Source organism: Lonchura striata, chromosome 13 (genome assembly GCF_046129695.1).
Source record: "Lonchura striata isolate bLonStr1 chromosome 13, bLonStr1.mat, whole genome shotgun sequence".
Lineage (NCBI taxonomy): Eukaryota > Metazoa > Chordata > Aves > Passeriformes > Estrildidae > Lonchura > Lonchura striata.
The window spans coordinates 22,836,794-22,850,981 of record NC_134615.1 but is presented as its reverse complement, the minus strand read 5'-3'; the positions used below and the strand labels follow the sequence as shown (position 1 = coordinate 22,850,981).

Here is a 14,188-nt window from a genome sequence, read left to right as displayed (position 1 = left end):
AGGCCCCGCCCACACGCATTAAGCCGCTGGAACCGTCGTTAGAGAGCGACCAATAGCGAGCCTAGCCCGGGATGGCCCCGCCCCCTATAGGCCCCGCCCCCTCCGGCCCCGCCCCAACCCACTCCGGCCGCGCCGCCGCTCTCGCGAGACCCAGCGCGAGCACCCCGGAAGCGGCGGCAGCGCCACCCGGAAGCGGCGGCGGAACCCGGAAGCGGCGGCGGGCAGGATGGACGGTACCGGCGGGGGGGTCGGGCGGTACCGGCGCTTCCCGGCGGGGCTGGGGCGGGTGGAGAGGGGTGAGGTTGGGGGTGAGTCTCGGAGCCAGAAGTGGTGGCCGAGACGTGTGGGCGGGGTCCCCGGTCACCCGCTCCCGGTACCGGTCCCGTCGCTGAGACTGTGCTCTCCTTCCTTTCTAGACACGCTGTTCCAGCTGAAGGTGAGAGCAGCGGAGGTCCTTCCACCTCCTTCGCCGGTCCCGGGAGAGTCCCGGTGCCGGTTCCTTCCGCGGGGCTGCACCGGCGGCGGGACCGGGACGGGAGGAGGCCCGGCCGAAGGAGTGACCGGGGCTGCCGCGGGCAGAGGGCCGGGCAGTGGCGGGACAAGCGGGCACTGGCACGGCGGCACAAAGGGGAGCAGCTTGGCAGTGCCGGAGCGGGGTGAGGGGGGATGTGGGGCAGGAGTTCCTCTCTGGCAGGGTGGGCAGGCCTGGCACAGGTGCCAGAGCAGCGGGGGCTGCCCCGGGATCCCTGGCGGTGCCCAGGGCCGGGCTGGACGGGGCTAGGGGCACCCTGGGCCGGTGGGAGGGGTCCCTGCTGTGCCTGGGGGGGCTCCGGGGTCCCTGGGGTGCTTGGGTGGGCTCTGGGATCCCTGGGGTGCCTGGGTGGATTCTGGGGTCCCTGGGGGGCTCCGGGGTCCCTCCCACCCCCAGCAGTGCGGGACCGTGGCCGCTCCTGCCCCTCGCACCCCGCTGTGCCCGCAGTTCACGGCCAAGCAGCTGGAGAAGCTCTCCAAGAAAGCCGAGAAGGACTCCAAGGCCGAGCAGGCCAAAGTGAAAAAGGTGTGTGGGGCTGGGCACCGCGGGGTGGCTGGCACTGCCCCCTGCTGCAGCCCTGGCCGGCAGGGTGGCACACCCGGCCCCGCGGCGGGGCACTCGCCAGCGGTGTCCTGCTGGCAGCCCACCCTGCTGGGAGCCTGGGGGTCTCTGAGTGTGGGGAGTCTGTGCCAGGGCAGCGCTGTGCCAGGCTGTGGGGAGCGCTGATGGTCAGGATGGATGGAGACAGAGATCTCTGCAGTCAGAGATAGGAAATATGTGGTTTATTTATTGTGAAGGGAGCGGGTGTGGGCCTCACTCGGAGCTGCCAGCTGCAGCTCGGAGCAGGAGCAGGGAGAGACAGCAAGAGACAGACAGAGAGATGTCACAGGGGCAGGAGATTATGCCAAGAGAGCCTCCAGCCCCTGGGCACACCTTACAGGGGGCTCCAGAGTGGGCATGGAACAAGACTTGGGCCAGTGGGATTACACATACCTGATGCTTCAGGGGAGGGTTACAGGTGTGGGATAAACTGTGTATTTTTGAGGGGTGAGACAGAACATCTGACTCTGGAGGTCTGGAGGTCAAAAGGGGGGTTGCCTTCCACTGGCTGAACTGTTCCTGGTTTTTCTGCTTGTTCAGCAGCCGTGCTTTGGTATCTCAGCGCTCGTTCCCGCTTCAGTCTCACTTGTGGTTTCTGTCTTTCCCAAATCCCTTTGCTGGGCAGTGGTACTCACAAAGCTTTCCCATCTCTCCTTCCCCCACAGGCTCTGCAGCAGAAGAACGTGGAGTGTGCCCGGGTCTATGCCGAGAACGCCATCCGCAAGAAGAACGAGGGGCTCCACTGGCTGCGCATGGCCTCCCGCGTGGACGCCGTGGCCTCCAAGGTGCAGACAGCTGTCACCATGAAGGGGGTAAGAGCCTCCAGCAGCCTCTGGGAGCTCCATCCCCACGTGGAGCTGCTCCCCTCGCTGCTCCCCTCGCTGCTCCCAGCCACCCCCAGCCGTCTCGTCCTCCAGAATGATCCCAGCAGGGCTCCCGGTGGTCTCAGACCCCCTCAGACAGGTTCAGCCTAGCTGGGATGGCCTCAGGACACCGCTGGGATTTGTCTGTAACCCTCAGAGCGTTCCTGAAGGAATCTTCTCTTGCAGGTGACGAAAAACATGGCTCAGGTGACCAAGGCTCTGGACAAGGCCCTGAGCTCCATGGACCTGCAGAAGGTGTCAGCGGTGATGGATAAATTCGAGCAGCAAGTGCAGAATTTGGATGTTCACACGTCAGTGAGTGCCGGGCGGCCAGGAGAGGGAGGGTGGGATGGCAGGGGATCCCTGCCAGGTCTCCAGGCCAGGCAGGGGGACAGGGCTGTGTCTGTCCCAGGTCATGGAGGACTCCATGAGCTCGGCCACCACGCTGAGCACGCCGCAGGAGCAGGTGGACAGCCTGATCGTCCAGATCGCCGAGGAGAACGGGCTGGAGATCATGGACCAGCTCAGCCAGCTGCCCGAGGGGGCCTCGGCCGTGGGGGAGAGCTCCGTGCGCTCCCAGGAGGACCAGCTCTCCCGGAGGTTGGTTCTCTCCCAGTCCTGGGCACTCCCAGTGCCTCCCAGCACCCCTCACTGCCCTGAAGGAAGAGTTGGCCCTTCCTGGGGGGCCCAGAGGGGCTCCCTGGACAGGCTGGGGGCTCCTGCTGCCCTGACCCGGCTCCGCTCTGCTGCTCTCCCTGCAGGCTGGCTGCCCTGCGGAACTGAGCCCTCCCTGGGCCTGTGGATGGCACTGCTGGAGCAGGACCCCCCCTGCAGCCCCCCAGCGCCTCGGGACTCTCCTCGGGGGGTGACAGCCCCTCCCCGGGCCAGCAGCGATCCCGGTGGGAACCCCGTGCTGGATTCTGGGGGGGCTGCGTCTGGGGGTGCTGCCTGCAGAGCCCCACACCCGCTGCTGACGGAACACTACGGGGATTTCCCTGCTCGGGGGTGCTGCTCCCCAGCTCCTCTGCTGCTCCCCGCCCCTGCCCACAGCAGAGCTGAGGGCTGAGTTCCTCAGGAGCTGGCCGGGAGGAGCAGGAGAACCCTTCCCGTCTCGGCTGTGGAGCTGGGGAGGTCGGTGCCTTGCAGGAAGGGGCGGTGACAGCGGGCTGTCCCCTCCCTCGCTGTCGCTGTCACTGTCCCCGTGCCCTCTGCTGCTCCGTGTCCCGCCGGGCCGACACCCCCAGCCCCCCTACCACGAAGTGCCCTTTGGAACGCCCTCCCCTGCCCAGCCCTGTGCGTGTCAATCCACAGATTCCCCGGGCACTGCCAGCTGGAAATGGTTGTCCCGGCCCTGACTGCCAGTTTAGACCAGTGAGGAGCCATGTCCAGCACTGGGAGCGGATTGCAGCAGCCGTGGTGGCTGCAGACATGTCCCCAAATGTCCCCCTGCTGGGTGGGTGTGACAGGGAATGCAGAACCATCCCGGGAGCAGCTCTGCCTCCATCCCTGTGCCTCGTCCCTGGATCTCCTCTGTCCCCTCGCTGCTGGCACCAGGCCGGGAGCTGCTCTCCGTGTCCCCTCCCGCTGCTCCTCCCTGTCCCTTGTCACCTTCCCCTGGGGCTGGAGCTGTTTGGCACGGCGGAGCTGCTGGGTTGCTGGGAGCTCTCCAGGAAGGAAGCGCCATTTCCTTTGGGTCTCCCAGGAGGAGCTGTCACCTCTGGGGGATGTCACGGGGGCCACTTCCCGGCACAGACACTTCCCGCTGCGTTGATTGCTCTCCCCGAGTTCAGTGGCCTTGGGAGCGTGTGGCTGGTGACACAGAGCCTTCCTCGCCACCGAGGAGGAGGAGGAGGAGGCAGCTTGGGCTGCAGCAGAGCCTTGGATCTTGTCCCACCTCCCGATGGGCCGGGCGGGAAGCTGGGGGACCCTGGAGATTTGTGCCTGGCTCCCTGCACGGTGTCCCCACAGCTCTGGGGGCTCCAGGCCTGCCCCCGTCCCCCTCCCTGGGCTGTCTCTCTGTGGTTTCTTTGGTGGGTTTTTTTTTAAAGCTTGTCTTATTTGCCTTCTTTTTGCCCAAACCGTGTCCATGCCCTTCTGTGGGTTTAAATAAACAATCTCTGAACACCCCAGTGTGTGTTGGGGGTGTGGATGCAGACAGGGTCGGTGGTCCCCCTTGTCTCATCGTGTCCCCTGCCCTGCCATAGGAGCTGGTGCCAGGGGCTGCCCTGGAGCTGAGGAGGAGGAAGGGACTGCTCTTGTTCCCAGAGCCTCTGCCCATCCAGGAGCTGGGAAGTGCTGGGGTACCCACTCTGGGGATTCTGGAGGGCGAGGACAGCCCCTTTCCCCCGCTGCAGGGCCCTGTCCCTTCCATGTGGCCGAGCCGGGGGAGCAGAGTGAGCAGGAGCTCGGAGCAGCTGGAGCCCAGCTCCCTTCCCCACGAGGCTTGGGCCAGCCCAGCTCCCTGCACCGTCCCCCAGCCCTCGTGGGGACAACCGGGCCCCCCGAGGGGAGACCCCGGGATTGGCACCGCACCGAGGTGGCACCGCACCCATCCTGCCATCAGCACCTGCCCACAGCAGCCTCGCTGCCAGGGACGGGGTGAGGGTGCAGCCTTCCCTTCCCTGCTCCTTCCTTTCCCTGCTCCTATCTCTTCCCTGCTCCTTCCCTTCCCTGCTCCTTCCCTGTCCCGGCTCCCTGCCCCGTGCCCGCCTGGCAGCCGGGCGCTGTGCCTCAGCCAAATCCCGAATGGCACAGGAAGATGGCTCTCCTTCTCCTGCCTGTTCTCCCGCCTCCGCTCCGAAGACAGGCTGTTCCTGAATGCCAGAGGAAATTGCTAAGGAGATAATTAAGTAGCCAATTAATTAGCTAATGATTAATGGAAGCATCCTGCGGAGGCAGCTCCGCAGCCGCCCTGGCCAGGTGCTGCCGGGATGTGTCACTCCCGCTGCGGTTGCGGTTCCCGGTGTGCGGGGCGGGCGCCGCCGGGACCCTCCGCTCTGCCCCGCCGGTGACATGTTGGGGAGTCCGGTGGCATACCGGGGGGCCGGTGGCATACCGGGGGTCCCGGCATCCCCCGCCGGGAGCCGGTGGGCTCTGGCACGGGTCCCGCCGAGCCCCACACGGGCACTCGCTGCCGGCACTGCTTGAGCCACGGTTTTATTTTGCCAGCGGGTCCGGCAGAAAGGAGCGCGGGGTCGTGCCCCGGTGCCGGGTGCTAGGAGAGCACGGAGAGGAGCAGGGCCAGCGCCAGCGGCAGTGCCAGGGCTGCCGGCGGGCGCCGGGCGGTGCCAGCGCCGTTGGGGTACCCGTATCTGGTTCTGCACGGCCCCTGCAGCTCCTCGAAGGCGATGGGGGTCTCGTGGGCAGCCGTGCCCTGCAGGCTCCTCTTCACCTGCGTGGGGACAAGGTGGGCTCCCGCTGTGAGGGGCAGTGCCCGCCCGCTCCTGCCACCCCAAACCATCCCACGCACGTCCCAGTGCCCCATGTGTCCCCCTGGCTCCCTGTGTCCCCGTAAATTCCTGAGTGCCACACGCCCTGCTGTGTGCTGCCCAAGCGTCCCTGTGCCACGTGTCCCCGTGTCCCTTACATCTCCATTCCCGATGGCCCAGTGCCACCTGCGTGCCCACGGTCCAGGTGTCCCCTCGCCCTGTGCGTCCCTGTGCTCCCACGCCCCACTCACCTCCTCCACTCTGCTGAAGACCCGCAGCAGGTTCTCAGCCAGGGCCCCCTTCACCTCCCTCTCCGTCCAGTTCCTCGCCAGCAGCTCGGCCACCAGCGCGGGGTACTTGGAGACGTCCTCCAGGCCAGCGGGGACCCTGTGCCACCCCACAGCTCGCAGCTGGGCCACCCCCAGCACCCCCAGCTGCCTGCACAGGTGCAGGGGGGATGCCCGCACCCCTCAGGAAGTCCCCACGGTGGGCACACGCTGTGCCACCCCATCCTGCACCATCGCCCCCTTTACCCTGGGACCCCGTCGTAGTCCCCCCCGAAGCCGACAGCCTGGGCACCGGCCACCTTCTTCACGTGGTCCATGTGGTCTGTGGGGGGACACGGGGTGAGCAGGGCAGGGGGGGTCACTGCCACCCCCACCCACCTGGGCACCCCCTCACCTGCGACGTCGGACAGCGTGGCCTTGTCGCTGCAGGTCACGTAGGCGTTGTAGAAGTTGACCATCACCAAGCTGCCCGTGGAGGCCTGGGGGGGACCAGCCCTGAGCCCCCAGCCCCCAGAACCCCCCGCCGGCCCTGCCCTGTGCCCACGCTCACCACCAGCTGCAGCACGTCGTCGGGCACGTTGCGGCGGTGCTGGCAGAGGCTGTAGGCAGAGGAGTGGCTGAAGATGACGGGGGCTTTGGAGATGTTCAGCACCACCTTCATCGTGTCCACTGAGACGTGGGCCAGGTCCACCATCATGCCCAGGCGGTTCATCTCCTCCACCACCATCTACTGGGACAGGGGACAGGGGTGGGGCTGGGGGGCTGAGGGGTGCATGGGAGGGGTCCCCCAGGGGGATGTCTGGAGCTGCTTGGGTGGCTTTTGGCTGGTGGGACAGAGGGATGGATGATAGACGGATGATGGATGGATGATGGATGGATGGAGGGATGGATGATGGATGGATGATGGATGGATGATGGATGGATGGATGATGGATGAATGATGGATGGATGATGGATGGATGATGGATGGATGGATGATGGATGGATGGATGGATGATGGATGGATGATGGATAGATGATGGATGGATGGATGGATGATGGATGGATGGATGATGGATGATGGATGGATGGATGGATGGATGATGGATGATGGATGATGGATGGATGGATGATGGATGATGGATGGATGGATGGATGATGGATGATGGATGATGGATGGATGGATGATGGATGGATGGATGGATGGATGGATGGATGGATGGATGGATGGATGATGGATGATGGACAGATGGATGATGGATGGATGGATGGATGATGGATGGATGGATGGATGATGGATGTTGGATGGATAGATGATGGATGGGTGGAATTGCACTCAGCATGGGGCCAGTGGGTGCCAGTACCAATTCCTCCAATGCCACCACTCCTGGACACCACTGCTGATGCCATTCCTCACCTTCCCAAATGGTGAGAGGCCGTGGTGCACTGGCTTTTCATCGTTGGTGTCCACCAGCCAGTTGTCAGCCCTGCAGAACAAGGAGAGCATCAAAGTGGCCACACCTCTGACCACATCCCCCATGCCAGCGCTGCCACCTTCTGTGCCCCCAGGGGTCCTTACCAGGGGGTGTTGCAGCTGTGGGTGAGGGTCATGTAGCGGGCGCCCAGGCGGTAGAGGGTGCGCAGGACGCCCAGGCTGCTGTCGATGGAGTGGCCACCCTCCACCCCGATGAGGCTGGCCACCTTCCCGCTCTGGAACGCCTCCCGGATGCCTGCGGGGTGCCGGGGGCATCAGCCGGGGCGGGCAGCCCCCTCAGCGCCCCCGCGGTGCCGCGCCCCCGTGCCCGCTCACCGCCGGTGTCGGTGACGCAGGCGAAGGTCTCGGGGTACAGGTCGCACATGCGCTGCACCACGTCCATCTGCTCCAGCGTGCGCCTCACCGCGTCCTTGTTCTGCGTCTCGCAGGGCACGTACACCGACCAGAACTGCCACGGGCACGCCATCAGCAGGGCCGCTGCCCACCCCGCTGCCCACCCCGCTGCCCACCCCGGCGTCTCTGCCCGTCCTGGTGCTGTCCCACGGGCCCCAGAGCTCACCCTGGTGCCCTCCCTGCCCACCCCAGTGAGCCCCACCCGCCCTGGTATCCTCACTGGTGCCCCTGCCCTCCCCAGAGCCCACCCCAATGCCCACCCCGCTGCTCCCACCTGCCCGCCCACGTGGCCCTGGCGCAGTTTCGGGATGTTGGTGTGGGTGTCGTTCAGCAGTGTCAGGTTGGCTGCTGGCAGCCTCAGCTGGTTGTTGAACTTCCAGAGGAGCTGCCAGGGCAGGTCATTGTGCCTGGGCAGGGACAGGGTGGGCACTGAAGAGTGGTCTGACCCTCTGCCCTCAGGCTGCCCACCCTCCTGGCTTGCCACACACACAGTCCCCTCATCTGGCTGTCATTCCATCCATCCATCCATCCATCCATCCATCCATCCATCCATCCATCCATCCATCCCCCATCCTCCACCTTGGGTCCATCTGCCCACCCGCGTGTCCCCTCAGCCAAAAGCCACCCAAGCAGTTCCAGACAGGAACTGGAGACAGGTCACTCCCAGGGGACTGTGCCATGTGGGACCCCCCGGAGGACCCTCCCTGTGTCCCTTTCCAACCCATCATCAGCCCTCACACCCAGGGGAGCCAGCCCAACATCCCTTTGACCAGGATGTCACCGCAGGGACACCCTGGCAGGCACATCCCACACCCAGCAGTGCCACTGGGGAAGTGGCAGCGTGCCACTTCCTGCTCCTGGCACAGTCCCGCATCCCCTGCTCCCCTGCGCTGCTCCGGTGGCACAGCACTGCTCCACGAGGGAATGCTGCAGGGGACCGGAGCCTCCTGAGGGTCCCGAGAAAGGACCAGGGACATCACTCAGGACTGAGCAGGAACTTCCCCCGGGGCAGCCTCACCACGGCTTCCCGGTACCCTGCCCACTCCCGCCGGGCTGCGGCGCCGGGGATCCCCTGGGCTGCACAGACGGTCCCACGGGATCCCCGGGAAAGCTGTCCCCTGTCCCCAGCAGCCTGGGGTGCCTGGCACGGGGATCCCCAGGATAGCTCTGTCCCCTGTCCCCAGCAGCCTGGGGTGCCTGGCACGGGGATCCCCGGGAAAGCTGTCCCCTGTCCCCAGCAGCCTGGGGTGCCTGGCACGGGGATCCCCAGGGAAAGTTGCTCCCCGTTCCCGCACAGCCGAGGGGTGCCCGGCCCCGGAATCCCCCCGGGCTGTCCCCGCAGGTTTCCCAGCTGGGGTTTTCCCACAGAGAGGAGCAGCGGGGCACGCTGCGGGGCCAGGCGACCTTTGCTCACCCGTCGATGACCGGCGTGGTGCTCATGATGCGCTCGGCCTCCTCCAGGTGCTGCTCTCCAGTGCTGGGCAGTGCCAGCACCAGTGCCAGCACCAGTGCCAGCGTCAGTGCCGGCGCCAGCACCCACACGCTGCTGTCTGGCATCTTCTGCTGGGTGCTGCTGGGGACAAGGGGGGACCTGCCACCACCGTGAGAGCACATGCGCTGGGATGGCTGCCCCGAGCTCCTCCGTCCCCTCCCACCGTCAATGAATAACCAGGAGCGCAGCGTTACCCCTCCCTGGGTGCCCTGTGCCCGCTTGGCAGTGCCAGGGCTCCGCGGCCTCCCCCAGCCCAGCCCCGGTGGCTGCGCCGTGCCCCGGCCTCTCCTCCGAGCCGCGGTGACGCTCCCAATCCTCTAATGAAGCCCAGATTCTTTTTGGTTGGGACAGTGCCAGTCCCATCCTCTCCTCAGTCTCCCCGGCACCGGCACCCCCAGTCCAGCACTGGCACCCCCGGCACCCCCGGCACCCCCGGCCCCGCTCACCCCGGCCCCGGGACGCTGGGGCAGTCCCTGCCTGCGACGCCTGTGAATTAACTTTTCCGGCTTGCGTGCGGTGACGGGGCTGGGATGGGCTCCAGCCACCCCAGAGCCGCCCCCCGCCTTGGCGCCGAGCAGCCACATGCCCGGGGGCAAGCAGCCGGGCTGGCACGGCCGTGGTGTGGGGCTGCTGCTGCTCCTCCGTGTGTGCTTGGATCCCCCGCACTCCGGTGCCGCTGCAGCGTCCCGAGGGGAAACTGAGGCACGGCCATCCAGCGGATGCTGCGCATCCCGGCTGGCTCCAGCTGTGCTGTCCTTCCCAGCCAGAAGGGCCTTGCTGGGACTTCTGGAGAATGGCATGGAGCCACGTGGAGATGGCCGGCCCAGCTGGACATCTCATCCTGCGGTGTGCTGGGATGGGAACCCTCTCCTGCCGTGCCAGCCGCGGGGAGCTCGGCGTGGGCACGGTGTGGGGCTGGCATCCCTCGGGTTTCCTGGCCTCCTTCCCGAGGTGACGCGGCGCCCACGTTTCTCCCGGCTCCTGGGCCTGGGGAGGCAGGACCGCCACCCCACCGCACCCGTCCCGGGTGTCTCCAGCCCCCGCCAGCGGCGCTCTCCCGGCGCTGGCCCCAGCGCGGATTCCCGGCTCCCGGGCAGGAATGCGCGGGGGGTTCCGGCCCCCCGCCCGCCGGGGCCGCTTCCTCTTTCGCCGCTATTTAAGCGGCTCCCGGCGCGTCCCGCCCGGCCGGGCCATGGAGCGCATGGAGGTGACCGAGACCTTCGCGGGCATCGCCCTGCCCGGCCACCTCCACACCCAGGAGTCCCTCGGCTTCGCCGCCGCCTTCACCTTCCGCCCCAGCGACGTGCTCATCGCCACCTACCCCAAATCGGGTGAGGGGATGGGGGGACACGGGGGCAACGAGGGGATGCGGCGGGACGGGGCTGGGACACCGGGCGGCAGCGGGGAGCTCTTCCAGGGCCGCCGGGGGGCTCGGAGACACCCGGACCCGGTGCCCCCGGCCACTCTTTGGCACAGCACGGGCACCGCTGGCCAGCAGGTCCTGCCCCAGCCCTGTCCTGCTGCCCTCCCGTCCCCAGCCCCAGCCCGGTGTCCCTGGGGCTCAGGGAGGGGGCACACGGCACTGCCAGCCCAGCCGCTGGCACAGGAGGGGTTGGGAGGGATGGGATGGGACAGGCTGAGCCGTGCCTTGCCGCGCCAATCCGTGCTGTGCCATACAGCGCCGTGATGTGCCAATCCATGGTGCCGGGCCCGTGGCCCTGCCCTGACACCCACCTCTGCAGGCACCACCTGGATGCAGGAGATCCTGACGCTGCTCTTCAGCCTCGGCGATGCCCGCCCAGCCAAGACCATCCCCAACTGGGAGCGGGCGCCCTGGCTGGAGCAGATCTACTGCCGGGAGGCGCTGCGGGACGCCGAGCCCCCGCGGCTCCTCACCACCCACCTGCCCGCCCACGTCCTGGCCCCCGCCCTGCAGCGCAGCAAGGCCAAGGTCAGAGGGGTCCCCGCTGGTCTGGGGGTCCCTGCGGGGACATCCCACAGCTGGGGAAACGCTGGGGGCTTTCTGAGCGGGGTGGAGGGGAATCCCCCCGCTGTGGGGGTGACACTGCGTCCCTCCAGGTGATCTACGTGGCCAGGAACCCCAAAGACGTCGCCGTCTCCTTCTACCACTTCCACCACCTGGCCAAGTTCCTGCCCGACCCCAGCTCCTTCGATGCCTTCCTGACGCAGTTCCTCGAGGGCACAGGTAGGGACTGGGGGGGTGTGTGGGGGGACACTCAGCCTCGGGGTCCCCCGTCACCCCCTCCTCCCCCCAGTGCACTACGGCTCCTGGTTTGACCACGTCAAGGGCTGGCTGGGCCAGCGGCACCTCCTGGACATCCTCTACGTCACCTACGAGGAGCTGCACCAGGTGAGCCCCGCTGCGGCCCCGTCCTGTCCCCGTCCCCGCCGCTGCCCGGTGCTGACCGTGCTCCTGCCCAGGACCTGCGTGGCACGGCGCAGCGCCTCAGCGACTTCCTGGGGTGCCCGCTGGCACCGGGCACGCTGGCAGCCCTGGAGCAGCACTGCAGCTTCTCCGCCATGCGGGACAACGCCATGGCCAACTACTCGCTGATCCCCGCCGAGATCATGGACCACAGCCAGGGCCGCTTCATGCGCAAGGGTGAGGGGGAAGGGGCCGGGGGCGCTGGGCACCGCGGGCGCAGCAGCCCTGACTCCCCGTCCCTCTGTGCCACAGGGGTGGTGGGGGACTGGCGCAGCCACTTCTCCCCCGAGCAGAACGCCCTCTTCAACCGGCGCTACCAGGAGGAGATGGGGGACACGGAGCTGCCCTCGCAATGGCCCATGGCCTGACGGGCCCGGGCTTTGGGGGGACGCCGAGCCCTCGCCTGCTGACAACCACCTCGTGGAGACCCTGCCGGGACCCCCTCAGGCACCCCATAAAACACCCCCCGTGTCACCCCGGCACCGGGGGCTCCCACGGGGCTGGGGGTTCCGGTGAGGGGCCGTGGCACCGTCCCACATCCCTGGGGGCGGGGAACCTTTCCGGCCATGCATTGTGGCCATCCCCGTGGCCTCGCTCTCCCCGGCCGGGGACGCGTGGCCGTGACCCCCCTTTCCGCCCATCCCGCCCTGCGGAAATAAATATTTATTGCTGTTCCCAGGCAGGCAGCTAATCCCAGGGGTGTGAGGCGGGAAGAGCTGCTCTTATCAGGAGCACATCGGGGTGGGGACGCATCCCCGGGAGCCGTACTGACAACGGGGCAATGACCGGGTGGGCAGCACGGGCCGGGCACGGGCACAGCACGGCCACGGTGGCTCCCTCGGCAGCACCCAGGGCCCGACCCCCGGAGTCTCCCTCCCAGCCCATCCCCTTCCAGAGCCCTCTGCCCCGACTACCCTGGCTGGATGCATCCCCCTGCCCCTCTCCCCTCCTGGGGTGTTTGCACGGAGGGGCTTGTTCCACCCCCCCAGCACCCTGGGGTCTCCCAGGCAGGCAGCACCCCGAGCCCCCCAGCCCCTCTGCTGCCACCTTCAAGGAATTGCCCTGTGGAGCCCCGCTGCAAGCAGAGGCTCAGTGATTAACCGGCTCCCCTACCCTGCCCCTGCAGGGTGAGCAGGCTGGGGGCTTGCCCTGGCACCACCCTGGGCTAGGGCTGGCTGAGAGGGGACAGCTGGTGAGACCCTCCGTGGGGTCTGTGGGACGGTGGCACCGGTGTCCTGCCACTCCTGCCCCCTCTGCCAGCCCCTCCTGCCGGCAGGGACAACCCCGCGTGGTGTCTCTGGACGTTCCCAGCCCCGCGGGGTCCCTCTGCAGCCACCCTGGGGTACCCATCTGTCCCCATGGGTTGGGTGCCAGGGCAGCTCCTGCCCGCCCCAGGACCGGCCCTGCTGCAGCCTCCCTGCTGCAGGTTTGGGTTTCCACGGCAACACCCCGGATCCGCCTTAAAGGAGATGAATCAGGAGCTATAAATAGGGGCTGCATGGGGGTGCAGGTACTGCGCCCCTGCCCGTGCCTTGTGTGCCAGCAGCGCCCCAGGGCCAGCCGGGCTGTCCCGCAGAGTGACACCCGCACGGGGCCAGCCTGGCAGCTGTACCTGCACCCAGGGAGGTGGCAGCATCCTGGAGCCCAGCTCCCTGGCACTGCACAGCAGCTCCTGGGTGGCCCCTACCCCGTGAGGCTGTGCCAGGCTCCAGTTTCAGTCCCTGTGGTGGCCTTGGGCACACCCTGCTCCTGGGGATGCCACCTTGCCAGGAGCATCTGCCGGCACCGCGAGCACACAGCGTGTGGCAGCAGCATGGCACAGTGCCCGGCACACGGCACGTGGCACAGCACGATGCGTGGCATATGGAACATGGAATATGGCAAAGGAACATGGCACCCAGCACACGGCACGTGGCACAGCACAATGCGTGGCATATGGAACATGGAATATGGCAAAGGAACATGGCACCCAGCACATGGCACAGGGCATACAGAACATGGCACACAGAACACATCGCATGGCACGTGGCACAGAGCACATGACAAATAGCACGTGGCACAGGGAACATGACAGGGCACGCAGCGCCTGGCAGACGACAGCGCACATGTCACACGGAACAGATGCACGGAGTATGCCACACTGAGTGCCACATGGCAGAGCATGTGGCACACAGCATGTGGCACACGGGACAGACACGTGGGACACAGCATGCACGGCACGTGGGACATGACACAGTACATGGCACAGGTGGCCGTGGTGCATGGCCCATGGCCTGTGGCACAGGATACACACACAGCACATACATGGCACACGGAACACAGCTGGGGACACATGGTGTGAGGCAGGGCACACTGCCCATGGCATGTGGCACATTGCACATAGACAGGGCACATGGCACACAGTATATGGCATGTGGCACATGATACATAGCACATGGCACACGGCACAGGGCACACAGTCCATGGCATGTGGCACATAGCACATGGCACATAGCACATGGCACGTGGCACACAGCCCATGGCACACGGCACATGGCACACAGCCCATGGCACACAGCACGTGGCAGCGGCCGTGTGCCGGGCAGCTGGGCTGGCTCCGTCGCCGCCTCTCCCCGCTCCGTGCCCTGGATTCGGGGCCGTGGCACAGCGGGGCGAGCTCCCGCTCGGGCACAT

General features: G+C 67.0%; 3 protein-coding genes across 3 annotated transcripts; 2 read left to right on the top strand and 1 right to left on the bottom strand.

Annotated features, from left to right (window-relative positions):
• The first annotated feature begins 123 nt into the window (after nucleotides 1-123).
• CHMP1A (charged multivesicular body protein 1A) lies at nucleotides 124-2,823 on the top strand. The gene is made up of 7 exons (XM_021526988.3): nucleotides 124-233; nucleotides 417-436; nucleotides 980-1,057; nucleotides 1,798-1,944; nucleotides 2,182-2,310; nucleotides 2,408-2,595; nucleotides 2,757-2,823. Exons 1-7 carry the CDS (start codon nucleotides 227-229, stop codon nucleotides 2,776-2,778), a joined length of 591 nt encoding a protein of 196 aa, XP_021382663.1. The 5' UTR covers nucleotides 124-226; the 3' UTR covers nucleotides 2,779-2,823.
• Nucleotides 2,824-5,135: 2,312 nt separating this feature from the next.
• DPEP1 (dipeptidase 1) lies at nucleotides 5,136-9,252 on the bottom strand. Its single transcript, XM_077786237.1, has 10 exons — nucleotides 8,992-9,252; nucleotides 7,852-7,984; nucleotides 7,500-7,632; nucleotides 7,269-7,419; nucleotides 7,107-7,176; nucleotides 6,261-6,437; nucleotides 6,105-6,189; nucleotides 5,957-6,032; nucleotides 5,675-5,810; nucleotides 5,136-5,386 (listed from the first exon to the last, which is right to left on the bottom strand). Exons 1-10 carry the CDS (start codon nucleotides 9,189-9,191, stop codon nucleotides 5,210-5,212), a joined length of 1,338 nt encoding a protein of 445 aa, XP_077642363.1. The 5' UTR covers nucleotides 9,192-9,252; the 3' UTR covers nucleotides 5,136-5,209.
• Nucleotides 9,253-10,245: 993 nt separating this feature from the next.
• On the top strand, nucleotides 10,246-12,193 carry LOC110468826 (sulfotransferase 2B1). The gene is made up of 6 exons (XM_021526989.2): nucleotides 10,246-10,400; nucleotides 10,812-11,020; nucleotides 11,149-11,275; nucleotides 11,346-11,440; nucleotides 11,512-11,692; nucleotides 11,768-12,193. The coding sequence occupies exons 1-6, from the start codon at nucleotides 10,262-10,264 to the stop codon at nucleotides 11,881-11,883; spliced, it is 867 nt and encodes a 288-aa protein (XP_021382664.2). The 5' UTR covers nucleotides 10,246-10,261; the 3' UTR covers nucleotides 11,884-12,193.
• Nucleotides 12,194-14,188: the final 1,995 nt, after the last annotated feature.

What these genes read in the sequence shown, in the direction of transcription:
- CHMP1A (XM_021526988.3), top strand. An exon ending in ACACGCTGTTCCAGCTGAAG is followed by an intron (nt 437 to 979) that starts GTGAGAGCAGCG and finishes CTGTGCCCGCAG; the next exon opens with TTCACGGCCAAGCAGCTGGA. An exon ending in AGCAGGCCAAAGTGAAAAAG is followed by an intron (nt 1,058 to 1,797) that starts GTGTGTGGGGCT and finishes CTTCCCCCACAG; the next exon opens with GCTCTGCAGCAGAAGAACGT.
- DPEP1 (XM_077786237.1), bottom strand. Translation starts at nt 9,191, where the DNA reads ATGTGCTCTCACGGTGGTGGCAGGTCCCCCCTTGTCCCCAGCAGCACC. An exon ending in CTGCGTCACCGACACCGGCG is followed by an intron (nt 7,420 to 7,499) that starts GTGAGCGGGCAC and finishes GGCACCCCGCAG; the next exon opens with GCATCCGGGAGGCGTTCCAG. An exon ending in TCTTCAGCAGAGTGGAGGAG is followed by an intron (nt 5,387 to 5,674) that starts GTGAGTGGGGCG and finishes GTCCCCACGCAG; the next exon opens with GTGAAGAGGAGCCTGCAGGG.
- LOC110468826 (XM_021526989.2), top strand. Translation starts at nt 10,262, where the DNA reads ATGGAGCGCATGGAGGTGACCGAGACCTTCGCGGGCATCGCCCTGCCC. An exon ending in CGCCACCTACCCCAAATCGG is followed by an intron (nt 10,401 to 10,811) that starts GTGAGGGGATGG and finishes CCACCTCTGCAG; the next exon opens with GCACCACCTGGATGCAGGAG. An exon ending in GCAGTTCCTCGAGGGCACAG is followed by an intron (nt 11,276 to 11,345) that starts GTAGGGACTGGG and finishes TCCTCCCCCCAG; the next exon opens with TGCACTACGGCTCCTGGTTT.